Here is a 20,434-nt window from a genome sequence, read left to right on the forward strand (position 1 = left end):
ACACGTGGGGGTGTGGATATCGTATAGAACCCACCTTTGGTAGCAACCTGTGCTAACTAACATTCCCGTCCCAATCCCCCGAGATCTACAAACTGACATGGCGGGCGCCGTTGGTGGCCAACGACTGTTACCTATTTGCTCCAGATCTAGTTTTGATGATATTGATGTTTTATCTTTTCAGCGCATTCATACATGCTGTTGATAAGGGAAACACCATTAGATCGTTGAAGCGTATGACCGGTTGTATTGATAGGTTATTACGGTCCTGTTCAGCAACGGAGAAGGACAACCATGGGTGGTCTCTCATGCTCATGCTCATGCTCATGCTCATTTGCTTTTTCTTTGTTGATTTCTGGAGTTTTTTTTTGTTCTTGTCCGAACATTTCACTTTCGTTTCGTCAAATCAGGTAATATAAAAAACTAATTTTTCCAAGAAATGGCCATTCCGGATAATGTCCATTCCGGATAACGTCTATAACGGAAAACGTCCATTCCGGATAGTGTCCATTTCGGGAAATGGAATTCCGGAAACTGTCATAGAATCAAAATACATAAATTTGTTAGCAGAAAATTATGATTATCGGAAATGAGAAGAAAAAACTCCCGGGTCCAGGAAATTCCCGGGAAATGACCAAATTCAACTCTCGATTCCCGGGAAATTGAAAATCTCGAGAATCGTCACCCTCTAGTCCTGACAAAGCGTGAACTTCGTGATCTTTTTAATAGACCGACTTAACTCCAGAAAATTCCCAAACGTAGCCAATCTAAATTTGAGACTCAAGGGTGTGATAATGCGAATCTATAACCAAAGATATACGGAATTGCCACTGGTATGGTTGTATTGGGAATCTTAGTGTCTCCACTATCGCTTACTCTCCATTCAAATTCATCAGCTCTATGTTTTCCGTGCTGGTCCAGGTCGTTTCGGTGGCGGTCGCCTCCAGTTCCTTACCACCGGTACGCTCCGCTTCCGGCAGCTGGGGTTGGTTGCGTTTTTCGTGCATGTTCTTTTCGTGCGTTCGCATCGACCACTTGTTGTTGAATCTGGGATTTGACGGAAAAAGGAATAATTTTGATAAATACCTACAAGAAATAATGCAAAACAGACCTCTTTCCGCAGTAACTGCAAGCATACGGGAACTCCTCGGAATGGGTCATTCCGTGCTGTCGTAGATAACGCTGCAGGGCAAATCCCTTGCCGCAGATTGTGCAGACAAACTTTTTCTCGCTTGTTCCGTGCAGAGAGAGATGGTATTTGAGCGCACCGTTTGGCCCACGGATCATCTTTCCGCAAATGTGACACTGTTGAAAGGACAGATAAGAGCTTTATAAGATATTTAAAAATACGTGGATATTCACGTCTACGCACCTTATGCGTCAAAACGCCCTGCTCTCCGTGCATCCGGCGCTCGTGACGGGTTTTGTGGTATGGACCATAGAACTCCAAGTTACATCCCTCCGTAGAGCAGCGATACGGTTTAATACCAAGGTGCTGATTCCTGTGAGCTTCGGCCGCTTCTCCGCACACACGTTTCCCGCACAGTGTGCAAAGTTGGGGCTGGAACTTGGGATTTTCCTTTCGACGACGCGGCTTTCTATTCTTTGTGGTTTGTTTTTTCGGCACGTGGACATATTCCTCGTCACTTGCAAAATCTCCGTCGTCGTCTTCATCGTCCTCGTCATCGTCGTTTTGTGACTGTTCGTCGACATTGCTGACCGAATCTGGCTCTTTGAAGGGCTCGACTTTAATTTCCACAACTTCTGGATTTTCGGTCAAGGGCTCTTGACAATCTTCCAGCTCATCCGGAAGCTCCGGTTTGTCGTCTTTTGTATCGCGAGGTTCGCAGGCCGATTCGACAAGTTGTCGATGGATTTCGACCGCCGTTTTACATTGAGTAATCACCTGTACGGTGCTCGAATGGAACCACTCATCATGAACTGCGGACAAGTGCCTTCCACTGGCCAATAGAACCTGGTTTGCTCTTAGTACGGATGCTTTGAAATCGGCAATTATGTCCAGCAAGTTTGAACAGTTTGAACAGATTTGCTGGCTCGAGTCCTTGCGGATCTTCAGCTTCATTGTGTCCTGCAATTTTGACTTATGTTCCGGTGATATTTGCTGAAGATCTGAATCTGTGAGTGGAACACGTAGACAGATTCGACAAAAGTCCGGTTCAGTATCACTGAAATATGAAATTGGTATAGTTTTTAAAATTGTTTACAGTCGTGGCAACTTTCGGCCAACTTACACATCTTCCAGCTTTACTTCAATGGTTTGCACCTCTTCTGGACTTGGTTTAAACCGTTTTGAGGATCTTGTCGATCTACGACCCTGATTTTTGCTCATTCTGCTAGAAAAGCACCTTGAAGGATAGAAGAATTTTTATTTGCAAACAAATTTTAATTTTAGTTTTTGTTTTGTTTTGTTAGGAAGAAGAACCCGCAGTCTACTGTGATACTTGCTAGCACCAACCTATTTTGACATTCTCACGTTTGCAATAATTCAGCCCATCAGAGCCTGATGTCGCAATTTTACATCAAAGCGCATTATGAATATTCTTTTTTTTTAATGGTAATTTTAATTGTTTCGAAAAGTAACACTTTTCAATATTTTTTTTTATTTAAACGATTTATTGACAAAATACATGAAAATTTGACTTAAAATTGCAAAACTTGTTTCTTTCAGCACTCTTCGTATTAATCCAACTCGGTGAACCTCGTTGGATAAATGTACGACTCGTGCTGAAAAAATCCTCTTTTTGCAACTTGTTGCATAAACTACTATTTTGTTGCTCATATTGCCTTAAAAAAATTAGTAAAAAATACTATTTACTAGAATACAAATTGATACATATTGTATTATCAATGTTTAATAAAGTAAAAAAGTGGTAATTTTGCTCCTATGCTTGATGGAGAGATTTTTTTTGACCTGTGTTCTCTTGTACTAAGATTGCTAGAATTTCTATGCAGCCAGCAGTATACTGCCGTTCTACGCATAATTGTCCCATGTCAGTTTTGGACGAATTTGACTTTATGACATTTTTAAGTTTAGTTTGATGTGTACTTTAAGAAAAACACATAAAATCTGGTACTTTGTTCGCAAACTCATTAAAAACAACACCAAGTCTGTTTGTCCCATCGTTAAAATTCTACGCAGAATTGTCCTACCAAGTATTTTCTTACACGGAATCATTAGTTTTACTAACCATTATGTCTTGTTTATCTGTTGTATAGCAACAGAATCACAATTAAGGGTGATAAACTGCTAACTGGGGCGATTAGGGACACATAGGGCAAATAAGAACCCACGGGACAATTATGCGTAGAAACACAGAAATCGGTGGAAAAATTTTAATCGCGTTCTTCTCAGTTCCACTTTTTTGAACATGGGACAATTATACGTAGAACGGCAGTATAGAGCACTTAAATGTTTAAAGGCAGAAAAAGTAAAGCCGTATTCCGTAATTGTAGTTAGTGTAAGCAGGATCCAAACTAATGATTGAATTATTTTTCCATTGCCGAGTAGGATAAATACGACGAGTGCTGAAAAAACGAGTTTTGTATCACTGAAAAAGTAAGTTCAAAGCTTGTTTTTCGGAATTGCAAAACTCGATTATTTTTATCACTCGCCGTATTTATTTAACTCGGCCTTGAGGTGCAACTAGTGCTGACAAAATCTACATTTTGCATCTCTTTGCATACACAGATATTTTAATGAATTTCGTACAGTAAATTATTTTTCAGTGTTTGATTTATTGATGTTGAGTCGTGGTGACAGCCTGTGCTGTCGGTTGCCGTTGACACTAAACTTTGTGTTTATGTTTTGGTTAAAGTTTTGAAAGACGCCAAAAATTTCTCTTAAGATATCTTTTGATTAGAAATTTGTTGAAGTTTAGCGTGAAAACGATGAAGAAAAGGTCGCAAAGATCTGCGAAAAAATCCGCTGCTATCAAGGTTGAGGCAGTTTTCGTAAAACAAGAACCAGACGAAGATTTCGAAAATTCTGTCGAACCCGAACCCAAAGCCGAAACCAGGTATTGGGCACATCCTTAAATTCCGTACCACGTATAAGATAATACAATCTAGCGTTCTTTTTTCTAGCCTAAAGACACCGATCAAAAAATATATCAGAAGCCGTGGCACTCAAGTTTCTTTCGATGAAATTGTCACGGAATTTGATTTGCCGAGTGTCGTTACTAAGAGCGCACCGATCGTCACCTCCGATCTGATTGTTCCACAGTGTCGGTTTTGTTTGCACAGAATGTCGATGGACAAAATGAGCAAAATTTTCAACAAAGTAAAATCCAAAGCCAACACTGCTTTTCGGTTCAAAGTCTACGTGAACGATTCCTATCCGTACGCGTGTCTCAACTGTTTGAATTTGATGGACATTATGCTCACCTTCAAGGAATCTGTAATGAAAGCGAATCACATGCTTCAAACGGAACGGACCTTTCTTGAGGTTGACGGTTGGGATGAACCAGGCGTGATGAAATTGGTGGCTGATTGTAGAGCTGTCGTGGAACAGTTTCGTGAGCGAATTGATTCCATTTATATTCCGAGGTTCGGAAAGGACGATTTGGTTGATCAGGTTCCTGTTAAAAGTGAAAGTGCTGCTCCGATAGAGGGAACATCAAATTACGAGGAAATTATTGAAGAGCCGAATGAGTTGGTGGAAACGATGGAAACGGATGTATACATTGAACACTTGCTGCAAGATTCAACTCCTGATGCTGCGGTCGTGGACGCTAAGAACGAACCGGAACCGAATTTTGAAGAAGAATTCAACGATGGTGACGAATTCGACGATTTCGACGATGAATCAGAGGACAACGACTATAAGCCGAGTAAAATTGATATACGCGAATCAAACCTTGACGAAGATGAAAATAACAGCAGTTCCGATGGTGAGAAGAAAACCGCTGCTAAAAAAACTAAAACAAAAAGGAAAAAATCGACTAGTCAGACACCAAAAGAGCCAAAAAAATACGACCAGAAAGTGTTGTGCGATTTATGCGGCGAGAGGATATATTCCACAACTGCCGAAAGCCACCGGAACAAACATCTGGGAATTCGGCCGTACACATGTCCCAAGTGCCCGCTGACCTTCCAAAGTTCGTACAACTTGTCGTTCCACGTCAAGCGACTCCATCCGGAGAATGGTGAACGTAGCCATGAGTGCGATATTTGCGGTTCCATTATTCAAGGGCCACTTTCGGCGTTGAAATACCACAAAAAGCGACACAATCAAGAGAAAAAACACGTTTGCACAATATGCGGTAAGGGATTTACAATGATAAGTTATTTGCGGCAGCACGTGCAGGCTCACGGCGATTTTCCCCACAAATGCCAGTACTGTGGAAAGAGGTAAAAATTTCTTTAAGGGGTATTTCAAGTTCTTCATTTACTAACTTTTAATTTAATTTGTAGATTCAATCTCAAAGCAAGTATGAGAACACACGAGAAGAATATCCATGAGAAAAAAATGGTTCTAAATCAGCCACAAGCTTGATAAAAAGTTGAATAGCACGTTGCGTTTAAAATAGTTTAAAAAAACATCATTTCAAACAGTGAACTAAAATAAATTTTCTAGAAAAATAATCGATTTCTTTGACTTCACATTTTTGGGACTAAAAAATTAAAGAATATAAAATGTTTAAAAACCACCAGGCGCCTCCTTTTCCTAGTTATAGGCTAGTACGCAGATCGGAAGGAAAGGGGTCAAGAAACAGCTTTACGAACAGCAGAACAAAGGAGAAGGAGCGATTTCTTTTGGCTTTTCTTCACCCTCTCTAACTTGATCCCTAGACGCATTGCTATCATTTCATTTGGTTGAAATTCTGATTACTGCAGAATCTTTCAAACATGATGGGACAATAATGCGAGGAACGGCTGTGAAAGCCAATGAAACAAGCGATTTGGCAACCCTGATTGGCTTCTACAAAGTTCAGTTCCGTTGACACAATCGTTTTATGATGCTTCCAATTTGTTTATTGATGTTTTAAAGGCCATTCGTGTGCTACGCATCTTTTGAAGTTTTTTTTCACGAATTTTACCACAAATAATTTGTCTGTTTTATATTTATTTCAAAAAGTTTTAAGTTTGTATGGCAGCATCGCAGCTAAACTTAAAATACAGTTTTTAGGGACGACCCCTAAGGCAGTATCTGTCAAAAAAATTGTCAAATATTTTTCAAGCGTTATCGGCTACGATCAATTTGGGCGAGAATTTATTAGTGTATTTTTTCGGATTAAAATGGCATCAAAGAGGGGGCGCCGGACCGATGCCGAAAGGATAAAGCTGGAGCAGGTTCTAGTGAAGGAAGAACCCGACCTGGATGATTCGTACAACAGTGATGAGTTTCCTTCGAGCAGCATCTATGGCCGAAATAGGTGAGATTTGCTGCTTTAAAAAATTGTCTGTAGAGTATTCAGTTATTTTTTTAAATTTAGTTCTTCCGGGGAAAGTCCTTCGGGAGATCCACCGAAAAAGAGAAAACACACCAGAACCACACGACATTGCCACACGCAAGTTAGTCCGGAGGACATTGACCAAATCGAGTTGAATCCGCGGGTTCCGAGCGTCCCTGGGGAGAACGAACCTATTCCTGAAGGGGACGCTGAAGCCAACATTCCCCAATGTCGGTTCTGCCTGCGGAGGGTGGCCCAGAACAATCTGCTGGTCATTGTGAACAAACACAAGGCAAAGGCCGTGGCGGCCTTCAAGTTCAAAGTTTTCGTCAACGATGCCTATCCGTTTGCTTGCCGCAATTGCTTGAACTTGCTGGACATTTTCCTGGACTTTCGGCAAACAGCTCTGAAGGCAAAGTATCTGCTCCTCAGCGAACGTGCTCATCTGGAGAGCGAAGGCTGGGACGATCCGACTTTGGTGGAAACGATTGCAAACTGCAAGGCCGCGGTAGAACAAAACCGGAAGCAGATTGATGCCGCTTATGATGCCAAACTTGAACTGGAACAGCAAATTGAGAACTCGAAGAATGAGGAGCGGTATGATGCAGAATCAACCGAGCTCAGCATAGAACCTATGATCTCCTTTGAACCCGTGGAAGTCACCGACGTTGAGCTGTACGATGAAACTGTCGAAGTGCTGGAAGAGAAAGTCATCAAAGAAGAGCAGTACGATATAAGTTACGAGGACGAGATAGATGACACAGACTATCAACCAAGCGCTGACGATGAACCGCTGGTCAAAAGGGAACCATCGATGGAAGTAATCTTGAAAACCCCAGGAAAGAGAGGCAGAAAGCCCAAAACGGACAAAGCCATCAAAAAAGAACCGCGCATTAGGAAACCAGTGAAATCTAAGAAACCTAGAAATACCGACGCTGACAAAATCAACCCTAAAAATGGACCTCACTTGTGTGATCTCTGCGGCGCAAAGGTCTGCGCTCAAACGATTGAGGCCCATCGCAATCGTCATCTTGGTATAAAACAGCATCATTCAGTTTTATCAAACCTCTTAATTAACGATTCTTCCTGTAGGTTTAAAGCCGTACAAATGCCCGGCCATCGGGTGCGAGTTGACCTTCCACAGTCGCCACAACCAGCTGCTTCACGTGCGCAGGGCTCACGGCGAGAATGGCGTCCCGAGCCACGAGTGCACCATCTGTGGCCAGTTTATACGCGGTCCGAAGGGTGCGCTCAAGTACCACATGAAGCGGCACGACACCTCGGAAAAGAACTACGTCTGCCAGATTTGCGGCAAAGGGTTCACGATGCCGTGGTATTTGACTCAACATTCGATCACACACTCGGGAGAATTCCCGCACAAGTGTCAGTACTGTGGAAAGAAGTAAGCTCGATCGTGATGGTCGCATTTTTATGGTTCATGGTAACACATTTTTTTGTGCTTTTAGGTTCAACAACAAGTGGAGCATGAAAACGCACGAGAAGAACATTCACGAGAAGCGGAACGATGTTCCGATGGCGCAGGAAGCGCAGGCACAGCCAACGACCAGCTATGTTCAATTTGGTGAAAATTCATTCTAAGTGTGCGGAATAGTAAACTATCAGAATACTGAATAAAACACTAAAAAAAACTAAATAATATTTTTTCCTACATTCAGTGGAAATGGGCTTTTATTTTCTAAATCTTTTAATTTTTTTCTGTACTCTTAAGCGGTATATGCACTTCGGAAGGAACCGGTCAAGAAAAAAAAAAAATCAAATGGGCGGCAGCGGCAGCGCAAGCAAGTCAGAGAGAGTGAAGAAAAGCCCCTAGAAATCGCTCCCTCTTCTTTGTTCTGCTGTTCGTAAAGCTGTTTCTTGACCCCTTTCCTTCCGATCTGCATACTAGCCTTTAGAAGGAGCACTCGCTCCTAACCCCATTTAAATTAGCGATTTTTTCACTATTTAAACAACTTATTTCGAAAACTGTTGGAAGAAACTTGCTTGCTCACTTTCTATTGAGCTGTTTATCACTCGACTTCAGTTGAAAACGCTTTTTATGAGCTGAAATTGAACGTCAAAGTGCTGATATGGCAACATTAGAAGCATGTTGGAGTTAGATGCTGCTTCCTAGTTTCTGATAAATTGGCATTGGAAATTCGAGGCTGTTTGGATGGGGACCATCGATAAACCACGTGGACACTCAGATCCCCACTCTTCCCTCGTGGACAATTTTCATACACAATAAATCTTTTTTGTATGGAACGTGGACAATCGCTGAAGGACTCTAATTTTATCTATATGTGCGATTTGAAAATTGTTGAAATTTGGCATCACTTTTTGTTTTGTTAAGGTCAGTCTACACATGATGCATGTAAATTTACGTTTTGTTTACATTCACAAAGTGACAGAAAAAATTTCTATCGTGAAAGTTTCCAATTTTGTTTGTGCTTGATCCAAGAGTTTGATGAAAAGTTTTTAATTAAAAAGAAAAAACCCGTAGAAAGGAAAATGGGATCGCGATCCAATAAACGAACCGAGCGGGCATCGAGCACCATTAAGGTTGAGCAAGTATTTTTGGAACAGGATGAGGAGGTGCTTGAATGCGGAGCGAATTTGGAAATAAACCGATCATCGAGGTAAGATACAGTTTCGCAAAATATGAGTTAATGAAACATTGATTAAATTTTTCAGAGCTTCCGCTGAAGGAAAGAGAAAACCCGGAAGGGCGCCAAAACCAAGATGCAATCGATCTACACAAGTTTCTGAGGACCTGCTGGACGTTGAGCCTCGAATCCCACGAATTCCTGGTGAAAACGAGCCGATTCTTGCTCAAGAAGACACCGAAGCGATTGTTCCGCAGTGTCGTTTGTGTCTGCGGCGAGTTGCCCAGGAGAATCTAACGCTAATTTTGAATAAACACAAGGCCAAAGTAATGATGGCCTTTCGGATGAAAATCTACGTGACCGATGCGTACCCATTTGCCTGTCGAAACTGCTTGAACCTGCTGGACATCTTCCTTGACTTTCGCCAGACTGCCATGAAGGCCAAGACGCTGCTGCTGACCAAGAGGGCCTTTCTGGAGGGCGACGGCTGGGACGAACCTAGCTTGATGGAAACGATGGCAAATTGCAAGGCCGCGGTTGAGCAGAACCGGAAGCAGCTGGATTCGCTGTACGACATGCATTCGGAGGAAATAAAAGGAAAGAAAGTTGTTTCGAAGAATGAGGACGTTATTGTGGAGCCAACTTGTGCTGTTAGTATAAATACAATGGCAATGGTTCATGAAGAACCAGTTGAGGAAATTTCAAGTCATCATTTGAAATCGGAAATGTTTGATGAGCGTAGCGAACTTGTAGAGACAACTGTAACGGAGGAAGATGTGCAGCAGTTTGAAAGCAATCTAGGACCGGATATTACCAATATAAAGTACGAGAATGACGACGACGATTACGAGGACAATGGCGATGATTCCGATTATGCTCCCAGTGTCGAAGATGTGAAACCATCAAAACGGAAAGCTTCAAAACGTCCTGTCCAATCCACAAGTGACGAAAGCGATGAAAATAATGACGATATCATTGAAGAGGACGAGTTCGATCCAGTTAAGGAGGAGAAGCCAAAACGCAAGAATAGAAAAGGACGCAAGAAAAAGATTGATTTTGAAGGACTAACCGAGGAAGAGAAACAAAAGATCATTTGGGACATGAAACATCAGCTGTGTGATTTTTGCGGCGAATCGGTAACTTCAGCTGCAGCGGAAGCTCACATGAACCGTCATCTTGGTAAGGAGATTGACAATTAGTTCTTTTAAAACTAAATAAATCACACGCAATCTTCACTCTCTTTCAGGTGTTAAACCGTACACGTGTCCGATCGCCGACTGCGGCCAGACGTTCCACAGCAAAAACAATCAGGTGTCGCACATCAAGCGGCTGCACGGTGAGAAGGAAACGCCCACGCTCGAGTGTAACATTTGCGGACAATTCATCCGCGGCACGATAAAGGTGCTCAACTATCACAAAAAGCGGCACACCCAGGAAAAAAAGCACGTGTGTACGGTGTGCGGAAAAGGATTTACGATGAAATGGTATCTACGTCAACACTCGATCGTACATTCCGGCGAATTTCCCCATAAATGCCAGTACTGTGGCAAACGGTATGCGTTTTGGCGGTTTTCGTTTGGTAAAATTACTAAATTATTGTCTAAATTTTCAGATTCAACAATAAATGGAGCATGAAAACTCACGAGAAAAATATTCATGAGAAAAAAAGCAATCTTCCTGTTGAGCAGTTTCCTACAACCAGCTACAGTACATCTTGGGAGCACAGCGTGCAGAGTGATCTCTAAAAATGTCGGTTTCGGTTATCGAGTTTATTGTCTCTTACCAGTAAATAAATACATTAAATTCGAACAAAAGTTAACGTTTACTTTAGGTAAATATATCTGTGCGGGATGCAATATTGTTTTGAGTTTTTTTTTAAAGGTCTTATAAGCTATTGTGTTATGGTTGCAAAAATTCAGTTGATGAAGAAATTGTCCAAGAAATGGACCAACACTTCTTTTTCAAATGAAAAAAAAGCTTATTCTACCCGATTTCTTCACTAAAAAATAATATAAATGAAATTTCTTGTTCGGCCCAATCCAAATGTTTTCCCCAAAACAACGCAACGGAAGGAGAGAGACAGAATTTTCACTCCATTTCCAGACGCGAACGAGACACGTCGCGCAGTGTAAAAATAGGCAGTTTGTTGGAATATTGTGCAAGTAAAAGTAAGAAAACGAACCCCTGAGTGTTTTTATCACCCGAACCCGAAAAGTACAGTCCACCCGTAGAATCCAGTTGGGGGTTTAAACTCAACATTTTGTCTTTTCGACCCGGACAGACTGAATCACCGTGAGTGTCTCCATCACGAAAATGCTCGGATAAGGAATAAGTCCGCGAACAGTGATCCGGAAGCAAGCTTCCCATGCGCCAGTGCCAACGCACACCGCGGGTTTGATTTTCAAGCTTCGGTACGAGCCTGAACCCATTGTGTGTTGGTATTTTGGTTCAACGTACCAGCGCACCACGACACTCTCGGTTCGTCGCCTCGGCTGTGTGTCTGGCACTCACCCGAGGCATGAACCCAGCGTGCCGTGGTACGCGCCGTGGTTTGTACCGCCAGCGCGTACCACGGCACGTACCTCGGTTCGTACCGAGTGAAGCACCTTGGTTCATACTCTGGGTTCATGCCTCGGGTAAGTGCCAGACACACAACCGAGGCGACGAACCGAGAGTGTCGTGGTGCGCTGGTACGTTGAACCAAAATATCTTCGGCTCGAGAGAGTCGGGTACGGGTGTAAACCGAACAAAGCAGGCGCAAAGCAAAACCGAGGTATGTACAAGTGAACCGCGTGTACCGCACGGTGCAGGGAAGCTTGTCCGGAATACTTGGTTTGGTGGAGGGTGTTCCACGCGACCGTGAATCTGTGTGGTGATTGACGAACGAACGCGCGTTTGGTGGAACCAGCGGAAGCACAGTTTTGAAATGGACGTTGCGAACAATACGAAGGTGGTCCCAACGGTCATCTGAGCAAAAATAGTGAAAGTGTGTCGGCAAAAAAAAACCATCTTTTTGTACGAAAAGTGAGAACCTTGGCAAATGTCCCATTGGCTACCCCGAGCAAAAGTGTGTGAGAAAGGCGGTCCCATTGGCCACCCCAGCAGAAAAGGCGATTGCTCCGGAAGCCGGCGATGTTCCGGAAGATGTGAACGCCGAGAGGTGTCAAGCCAACGATCGAGTTATAGTTACCGTTCTGACTTTTTTTGGAGGTTGGGTGTTGAAATGTTAATGCGTAGGCTTTTTTGTAGCATCACTTGGGAAGATTTCTTTCTCTTTGATTAAAACTCAAGCGAAAAAATAATTAAAAAATGATTACAAGAGTTTAAAATTTTATTTATTAGTTTAACTGTTGCTTTGCATGTATTTCATAAAAATATTGATTTTATTTTTTTCTTGAAGTTGATAACGAAACCTATATCAATATTTTGAAATTAGTGCTTAAAGTTATAACTGCTCCAATTTATTAGTTTGTTTGATAGCTAAAATATGAGTTACATTAAAAAATCAATAACTCGGCTCGGCTCAAATAAACTCTCAACCTTTACTACATAACTATTCACTGTTTAATCTTGACTAGCACATTATCATGATCATCCTTCGTCTCGATGTGGCTGTTGATTTTATCGTTTGTTTTTTTTTTTTATTATACTAATCAGGAGTGTGACCCGAAAATCGAGGAGAATGTTTAAAATTTCCTCCTCGATTTTCGGTCGGTCGGTTTGATTATGCGTTTTATCTGCTCTCCTTTCTCTCGATAGTAGAGACACGGTTCTAATCAAATTGCCAGGTTAAGTCTAGACTTTTGGGCGGGGAATGTTGCTAATCCGTCAATATAAATTCGGTTACCGCGAATCGATTAAGTGGTATTCGTTGGAAACAAAACCTTCGGGCTGGTGTTGATTTTAAACGTTGCCGGGGAGGAATATTTAACTTTGCGCCAACTCAATTTGGGAGCTATGGTAGGACTAAAGTGAGATGTAGCGGAAAAGGGAGATTTTTTATATTTGATCAACAAATGGTGGCACATTCATGCTCTGTTCTGAGCTGAGTGTTTTCGGCTTTCTCCGGCGGCCTTCTCCTGGCAAATGATAAGACGTTATTATTTGTTCATTTGAATTAGAAAATCGGGCTCTGAATTTTCTATTCAAATGAGCTTGCTTATTTACTTTAGCTGCGAGCGTGAGCTAAACGACTTTGCTCTGTATGTTGGTTCAACCTCGTTTTCGCGATGCTTTTTTTTTTTCTTTGGAGGGGTTAAGGGATGGGTGGTACGATATTCACTTTTTGTTTGTGTTTTTCTTTTATTTCGAACTCGATGGAGACGCATTGTCTCTCAATTCACTTGGAGAGTTAGCTTAAGGTTATAGTACCGTCTCGTTGGTGAATGTTCGAGGTCCGTTGACCAGGGAGTATCGCGATGATCCGCAGTCTTTCTTGCTGCTGCCACCTGGGATTTGTTTGCTAGATTTGACAAAGATTTCCTTGAAGGTCTCCCGAAACTGGCGTGACATCCCGCAGTAAATGGCAAAATTGATAGGGTAACTGACGATGAGAAAAAAGTTTGCAAAAAGAATAAACAAGTTTGCAATGTAATAGTCTAAAAACTCGTAGATGAGCGAGGAAATTATGTGTAAGGCCGTTATCACACCGAGTGGAATTTCAACGATTAGGAACACAGTTACAACGACAATGAGCATAAGCGTGGTACAGTTAGAGTCCCTCTGCCGTTTACATTCGCGTTTTTTTGCTGTGTCCTTGAAGAGCCTTTCGCGCTTTTGCTGGGCTTGTCGCATCGCTTTGAACAGCAGAACGTTCAACGCCACCAGGCTGCCGCACGGGATCAGGTGCACGAACAGTATTCGGAACGAAAAATAAAACGTGTAGTAAAAGTCCTCTCCGACGTAATCGTGCACCCAGCCGGCCGTGTCCGTGTGACACACTTCGGTTAGCTGCCCGTTCCATTCGATCTGCACCAGGCTGTAGGATCTGTGATAAAAGAATAGAGAAATGTATTAGTCATACCTTTAATCCAAATGACTATCTCAACTATTACAGAATTAAAGAACAAACAGTTTTATGCTTTAACATTTCAAAAGTGACTAATAACCATAATAACATTATTTTTGGTTGTTGAGCTCGAATGTGGCTCTTGATTTAATTTCGCATTTATATCCACAGTCATGTGTAGGGTAGAGTAGTCATCAATGAGACACGGGGAACAATGATAAAATGGCTCTCAAAAGACGTAGTTTCAACCAATCTGGCTCATATTTGGGGGAAAGGTGTGTCTACTAGATACACGTCTGCCATAATAGTGACTTTGGTTATGGACGCTCCCTTGCAAAGTTATTCATACATGTTTGATTCTGGGGTGTAAAAGTAAATTTTGACTTAAAATTGCATTTTCGCTCATAGGCTACCATTAACACAATAACTTATATTTCTCAAAATTTCTTTCGTCATTTCACAGGGCATGAGTTGGGCTACAATGTCCTTTTATTAGGTTTGACCAAAATTTAGAATAAACCCAGAATCCAGGGCTGTCTCATTGTTCCCCACTCTTTTCGGCCCATGGGTAACAATGAGACACTTTGATTTTTCTTCAATAAACTTTTGAAAATCTATGGAAATCTTTCAAAACATGAATTGGAAGTGATTTTTGGCATATTTATTGAGTTTGAATTTCATTTAACCAAAAATATAAAGTTATTTCGTAAAATATATGGATTTTAGAAAATTTAAATGCTTTTTAGTATAACTTGTGTTAATTAAAGATTCATGTTGACAAAATTGTTTGAAAATGTTCAAAGCAAGTCTCCTGCAATGGAACAATATAAAAACATGATGTTTTACTAGAAAAGTATTGATTTTTGTAGAGTGTCTCATTGTTCCTGCCAAGTGCGTCTACAATGAGACAGTTGAATAACTCTGGCTGTAGACGTCAGATCGATTTCATATTTTGGTCAATGTTAGAACACATCAAAAGAAAGAAAATGCAACAAAAAGCTCATTAAAACATGCTGATGAAAAAAATACAAAAATCGTTTAAGTTTAAAAACCAAAAGTGTCTGATTGATGATTACCTTACCCTACATTTCTTGACAGTACCGCTAAAAATTAACTAAATGCTATTCTGTTATTGGAGCATGTTTCGTCCAGGGAGTCCAATTCTTACGAGAAAGATCAGAAAAAAATACTTTCAAAATTTAGAGATGTGAGAAAACACGGTTGACTCCCCCCGAAAATAAATAGGGTCGAGTTTTTAAGGGCGTAGGCGCATTCTCTCTATTCATCACCCAAACTTTTTTTTCGTAAAATCGCGATAACTCGTGATGTTTATGATCAAACCCCTTATGTATACAAATCAATTTTTTTGTAATTGTCTGCTCTACACCTTTGTAGAACATTATTACACTCTAAAAAATAACCCTGCAAAGTTAAAAAACACGAAATTTTAAAATGAAAAATTTTGTTCTAAATGAACCAATTACCCTTCTGGGTCAATGTAGATTCGAAAAGTACATTAAATTTCCCTTAAAATGACAAGTTCTAAAAAATTTTACAGTCGAGTAACGGAAAATGGCAGAGTTTTAAAAACTTTTTTAAGTGTTTTTTCGATGAAAAATACGTTTTTTCAAAAATCTGAGTACGCCATCAAATCGGGCGTCTAATTTTACATAAGTCTCTTTGACACCAAATTTCTATCTCATCACCGTTTCAGGCTGCAAATTATTGAAAAACACCTCTTTTTTCGCATGCTCAAAAATGAAAAGGGACGTACCGCCCCTTCGTCACGAGATATCAAAAAAACGGACATCGGATTCATGATCAGGGACAAAAGTTACCCCTTAGGACAAAGTTTCACGCAAATCGAAGAGGGGTCGGGGCAACTTTTCCCGATTTCGTGTGAGTTGGTAGAGATTTACCCTTTTTTGTTATTGCTAGGAAACCATAGGGGAAAGTGGGGCAAGTGTAACAAGCTAAGGAAATGCTCGTTATAACCCATTAAAAACGTTAAAAAATCGGTCGGATTTTTAAATAATCATCTTATCCCAAGTCTTGACTATGACTTTGATAGAACCAGTTTTTAAAAAATCCAGTTTTCTAATGTAAAAAAAAGAATTTAAAAATTTTTGATTTTCCGTACGTTCTACTCAATTAGCGGGGCAAGACGAACAACCCGTTGGGGCAAGAGGAACAAGGCATGAAACAACATGTTAATTTGCTAACAATTGTACTGTTATCACCTAGATACATCAGATTAGAATGTATTTGAAACGTTTCTTTCATTTTTAGATTAAATAATAATATTTTACTAAATATTTGATCGTTTTTACGAAAAAAAAAATTATTACTTATATGATAAATAGTAAATTTTCATAATATCGCTAAATTTTGTATGGAATTTTTTTTAAACAATTGTTTATCAGTTTTTAAGTACTTTTATATATTTATTTCCCAATCAAATATGATTTTGCAGCAATTCCGATTTTTTCAAATGCTAAAAATCCATATGGTACACATGCCCCACCTGAAAAAGGTTTTTGAAAAGCTCTAAAAAAAAATAACTAAAAGTTAAATCATACTTTATAATAGGTGCTAGTCATTGATAGGGACACTACTAATTTAGGAAAAATTTCATTTTGATAAAATGAGCCTTAAAACGAACCCTAAGCCTTATTTTGTACTTTCCAAATATTATAAGAAAACAAAGTTTTTGAAAAAACTTCATTCAATCTTATGCACCGAGGCGTTTACGTCGTTTTGGCGGTTACATGGTAGTAGAATCAACTAATTGCATTGCTAGCAACAATTCCTCATACTGGAAATAATCAAAATTGTAAAAATTACGGCCGTAAGAGCGATTGTTCCTCTTGCCCCATATGGTCGTCTTGCCCCACCTTCCCCTAATTTGATGTAATATTTCGATTTTCGGAAACCAAATTTTGTGGCTTGATGAACTAATTTTATACCATCTCAAATTAACCTTATCGCTTTGAGTTGCTTTGCCTCCACTCGGCGATGATTCGCTGTTCTTGTAGATTCATTAAGGAAATTTGAATTTAATTGAAATTCTTATTTATCGTCCAGAACTCATTTATTTCTCCGCCCTCGCGAGAGTTCAAAGAAGAAATAGAGAGTACTGATTTGTTTACCCCTCTCAAATTATTCTTTCATCCGGGGATGATTTTAAATCCCGCGAAGCCTTTCTCGAGAACAGCTCTTCTTGATTATAGGTCGTAGACAACCCGTTTCCAAGGATGAGAAATTTGTACCAAGATTAAATCTCGTTTTCAACGAGGCTGTACAACGTGACGAGAGACACCTTCAAAGAGGATTAACACGTATTTTGGGAGAGGGGTTGGTGGGGGGAATTGTCCCCCTCATTAATTCGGCGTGTTTGCACAAATCATAATGTTGGCGGGTCCACTCTGTAGCAGAACTTTTTCCTTTCATCGCTGTAATCAACCTTGGCGCTGGATAATTGCTCTATTCACGCCTAATTCAGATGAATTCGTACGCAATTTAACTTGGTCCGGCACCTGAGAAACATCCGGCAAGTAAAAAGTGTCCACTTCCTTGGTCGATGCTTTTTTTTTAAGCGGATGTCCTTTGCCGTAAATACTCGTTTTATTGTTGTTGGTTTGGCCTTTCGTGCAAAACCACCCGGAAAGGGAGTTCCGTGTGACCTCGACCGTCGGCACCGAGGCCGTCTTTTTGCCACGTTCCTCCGAGCCTGCCGGAGGTGACAAAACAGTGGTTCGCATGAATTATCAAATTTATGTCCCCGTTTGGAGCGTGAATACACAGGTTTTCTCCGGCAACCAACACAACTTGTGTCACGCGCTGTTGAGGTTGGGTTGAACTGGAACGAAATAATAATGAAAAAAAAGGAAAGAGTCGTCTCCTTAACCGCCCATTACGGACCAGGTTCCGTTTCGTCGGAAGCCCGGTATGCCACGCGTAGAACAGAGGGCGGCTGCGGGGTGGGCGGTTGAGCAAGGTGCGTGGGAAATAAAATGAAAAATTATAGCTGCCTCCGGGTTCGTTAGGATGATTTGGTGACGGTAAAGTTGAGTTTTGAATTTAAGTGAGATATTAATTAGTGCCAGGGTGATGGATTGGAATTCTCGTGGAAGCCCCAAATTGTGGAAAAGCTTTTTCATGAATTGGTTCTGTTAAAACAGTTTTATTTATTTTTAAATTTGAAAAATATTCCATCCTTGAAAAAATTTGTCATCACACCTTTAAATGCAATCATTTATTTGGATATTTTCAAATGTCAGTGCAAAATAGTTTCACTTTCAAGATTGAAAATCGAATCAAATGGATTTTTGTCATTCTTTATAATATAGAGGAACAGCATCTAATTCCAGCTTGCCTCTAATGTTGGTAGATCAGAACTTTGACATTCAATTAAAGCTAATTAAAAGTGATTTCAACTGAAATCGAGTGATAAATAGCTCAAAAAGAAGTGAGAAAGCAAATTTCTATCCAAAATTTTGCAAAATTATTTGTTTGAATAGTGAAAATCAGCAAATTGGATGGAGTTGGGAGCGAGTGCTTAACCTGCCAAACATACGAGAATTTCCGCTAGTTTTTCAGCCGCTGGCACCACTCTCAAATTTCCGAAAAAACTTCAGTTGAAAATGGGCACTAATTAGGTTACACAGAGTAAAAATAATTTTTCACAGATTTTACACTTATGCCGAGCTACCATGGCCGTAAGGTTATGGGTTGCACCTTGTAAGCGGAAGGTGATGTGTTCGATTCTTGTCTGGCTCGGCAAAGTCAGATCCCTTAAAAGAGTAACTGTGCTCACTGGGAATACTGACCGGTACGGGATGGGTTTCCAATCCAGATATCGTGAGTTCGATACTCGTACCGGGATGATGAAGTTTTTTTTATTAAAGAGCCTCAGCAACCAGCAGTTTCACGAACGAAATTTGCAATGGAAAATTTTAGTAAATTTTATCAGGTTTTTGAACATATTTTTTTGGGTTTTCATAAAATATTTTTAAATTGCAAAAAAAATCAAGATTTGTAAAAAAACAGAAAATGGAAACAACATGATAACTTTAAACTTAACACTGGAACGTCCAACGCATGTCCAACTTACACGGAAGCCCAAGCCTCCCAAAAAAGGTGGAACGGTAACTTCAACTTGCTGGTTCTCGGGCATTACTCAACCAATCGGGACGATTCTTGTTTCCAGTGATTTGTTAGAATGTCTAGATGATCCTAAAATTTTGCAGAACTTGATTTGAACACCTTTTTTTTAAAACGACTGCCTCCGCGGAATTTTTGGCGATTTTTTTTTACAATCGAAAAAAAAGTGGGAACGATGTTTTTGATTGCAAAAATTACAGATTTGATCAAATTAAGTTCTGCAAAGTTTTAGAATCATCTAGCCATGCTAACAAATCACTGGAAAGAAGAATCATCTTGATTGGTTGAGTTATGCCCGAGAATCATTGAGTTGAAGTTATCGTTCCAACTTTTTTGGAGCCTTGAGCGTTGGAATGTTAATCAACAAAAAAATTAATCATTGAAATTACAAGCCAGAATTTCAACAATGCAATGAAAAAACTACAAATTCTATTTAAAGTTTTTGTCACCTCCCTCCGGCCCTCTTACAGTCGGCCTGAAAAATCAGTGAACATAACAATCTTTTTTCAAAAAATCATAATTTCAATGGAATTTTAAGTACAATCAACTAAAATCATGTTAAAATGCATTTACACTCATGTTTAGCATGTTTGAATTAATTCAAAAATCTTTTGGATTTTGTAGAATTTTTAATGTAGAAAACCGCAAAAAGTTTTTTTTTCATATTTTTTAACTAATGACACAAGGGCAATTTTCCTCTTGCCCTATATCAGGCCTGCCCAACCTTTTCGGCTCAATTTTCAGATTTTTGATCGTCAAAATTACAATTGTTAATTTTTTCATGGTTTCTTTGATGGAACCGGTTCTCAGATGACCAGTGAACATAACATTGATAAAAGTTTGAAAAAATATTTTTGCATGTCGTTTTTATGTAAGTTTTAAGTGAAAAATTGGTCCGGCCCGCGGGCCGGATTGTTTTTTGACGTAAAATGTAGATAAAAACTACTTGTATAAATATTTTTTCAAACTTTTATCAATGTTATGTTCACTGGTCATCTGAGAACCGGTTCCATCAAAGAAACCATGAAAAAATTAACAATTGTAATTTTGACGATCAAAAATGTGAAAATTGAGCCGAAAAGGTTGGGCAGGCCTGCCCTATATGGTCGTCATGCCCCACATTCCACTAAATATGCAATAAACTTTTCAAATTTGACTAAAATGTGGTCGAAGAACTTAAATGTGATGTTAAAAGCAAGAAAAAAACTAACATAATCCACCTATGTGGTTGGAGCCTTCCTCACACATTA

At 40.1% G+C, this 20,434-nt stretch overlaps 5 protein-coding genes across 5 annotated transcripts in view; 3 read left to right on the plus strand and 2 right to left on the minus strand.

The window, feature by feature from the left end:
- Positions 1 to 783: 783 nt before the first annotated feature.
- On the minus strand, positions 784 to 2,466 carry LOC120429105 (zinc finger protein 436-like). The gene is made up of 4 exons (XM_039594268.2): positions 2,250 to 2,466; positions 1,370 to 2,183; positions 1,109 to 1,302; positions 784 to 1,044 (listed from the first exon to the last, which is right to left on the minus strand). Exons 1-4 carry the CDS (start codon positions 2,345 to 2,347, stop codon positions 870 to 872), a joined length of 1,281 nt encoding a protein of 426 aa, XP_039450202.1. The 5' UTR covers positions 2,348 to 2,466; the 3' UTR covers positions 784 to 869.
- Positions 2,467 to 3,774: 1,308 nt separating this feature from the next.
- LOC120429104 (zinc finger protein 184-like) lies at positions 3,775 to 5,601 on the plus strand. Its single transcript, XM_039594267.2, has 3 exons — positions 3,775 to 4,034; positions 4,102 to 5,367; positions 5,431 to 5,601. Exons 1-3 carry the CDS (start codon positions 3,907 to 3,909, stop codon positions 5,510 to 5,512), a joined length of 1,476 nt encoding a protein of 491 aa, XP_039450201.1. The 5' UTR covers positions 3,775 to 3,906; the 3' UTR covers positions 5,513 to 5,601.
- A 396-nt stretch (positions 5,602 to 5,997) lies between these two features.
- Positions 5,998 to 8,069, plus strand: LOC120429103 (zinc finger protein 449-like). Its single transcript, XM_039594266.2, has 4 exons — positions 5,998 to 6,392; positions 6,453 to 7,444; positions 7,503 to 7,812; positions 7,877 to 8,069. Exons 1-4 carry the CDS (start codon positions 6,256 to 6,258, stop codon positions 8,007 to 8,009), a joined length of 1,572 nt encoding a protein of 523 aa, XP_039450200.1. The 5' UTR covers positions 5,998 to 6,255; the 3' UTR covers positions 8,010 to 8,069.
- A 745-nt stretch (positions 8,070 to 8,814) lies between these two features.
- On the plus strand, positions 8,815 to 11,090 carry LOC120429112 (zinc finger protein 567-like). Its single transcript, XM_039594283.2, has 4 exons — positions 8,815 to 9,046; positions 9,102 to 10,192; positions 10,260 to 10,566; positions 10,626 to 11,090. The coding sequence occupies exons 1-4, from the start codon at positions 8,919 to 8,921 to the stop codon at positions 10,756 to 10,758; spliced, it is 1,659 nt and encodes a 552-aa protein (XP_039450217.1). The 5' UTR covers positions 8,815 to 8,918; the 3' UTR covers positions 10,759 to 11,090.
- Positions 11,091 to 12,315: 1,225 nt separating this feature from the next.
- LOC120429101 (sex peptide receptor) overlaps positions 12,316 to 20,434 on the minus strand; it is a 51,677-nt gene continuing 43,558 nt past the window's right edge. Inside the window, exon 6 of the mRNA XM_039594264.2 lies at positions 12,316 to 14,000. Within this exon, the coding sequence (XP_039450198.1) occupies positions 13,376 to 14,000 (625 nt within the window). The 3' untranslated portion in view covers positions 12,316 to 13,375. The remainder of the gene's footprint in view (positions 14,001 to 20,434) is intronic.

Source organism: Culex pipiens, chromosome 2 (assembly GCF_016801865.2).
Source record: "Culex pipiens pallens isolate TS chromosome 2, TS_CPP_V2, whole genome shotgun sequence".
In the NCBI taxonomy this organism is placed as follows: Eukaryota; Metazoa; Arthropoda; class Insecta; order Diptera; family Culicidae; genus Culex; species Culex pipiens.

Excerpts from the sequence above, each read along its gene's own strand:
- LOC120429105 (XM_039594268.2), bottom strand. The coding sequence starts at position 2,347 with ATGAGCAAAAATCAGGGTCGTAGATCGACAAGATCCTCAAAACGGTTT. Across the intron at positions 2,184-2,249 it reads GAAGTAAAGCTGGAAGATGT|TGATACTGAACCGGACTTTT; the intron begins GTAAGTTGGCCG and ends TTCATATTTCAG. Across the intron at positions 1,045-1,108 it reads TGCAGTTACTGCGGAAAGAG|ATTCAACAACAAGTGGTCGA; the intron begins GTCTGTTTTGCA and ends GTCAAATCCCAG.
- LOC120429104 (XM_039594267.2), top strand. The coding sequence starts at position 3,907 with ATGAAGAAAAGGTCGCAAAGATCTGCGAAAAAATCCGCTGCTATCAAG. Across the intron at positions 4,035-4,101 it reads GAACCCAAAGCCGAAACCAG|CCTAAAGACACCGATCAAAA; the intron begins GTATTGGGCACA and ends TCTTTTTTCTAG. Across the intron at positions 5,368-5,430 it reads TGCCAGTACTGTGGAAAGAG|ATTCAATCTCAAAGCAAGTA; the intron begins GTAAAAATTTCT and ends TTTAATTTGTAG.
- LOC120429103 (XM_039594266.2), top strand. The coding sequence starts at position 6,256 with ATGGCATCAAAGAGGGGGCGCCGGACCGATGCCGAAAGGATAAAGCTG. Across the intron at positions 6,393-6,452 it reads AGCATCTATGGCCGAAATAG|TTCTTCCGGGGAAAGTCCTT; the intron begins GTGAGATTTGCT and ends TTTTAAATTTAG. Across the intron at positions 7,445-7,502 it reads CCATCGCAATCGTCATCTTG|GTTTAAAGCCGTACAAATGC; the intron begins GTATAAAACAGC and ends TTCTTCCTGTAG.
- LOC120429112 (XM_039594283.2), top strand. The coding sequence starts at position 8,919 with ATGGGATCGCGATCCAATAAACGAACCGAGCGGGCATCGAGCACCATT. Across the intron at positions 10,193-10,259 it reads TCACATGAACCGTCATCTTG|GTGTTAAACCGTACACGTGT; the intron begins GTAAGGAGATTG and ends ACTCTCTTTCAG. Across the intron at positions 10,567-10,625 it reads TGCCAGTACTGTGGCAAACG|ATTCAACAATAAATGGAGCA; the intron begins GTATGCGTTTTG and ends CTAAATTTTCAG.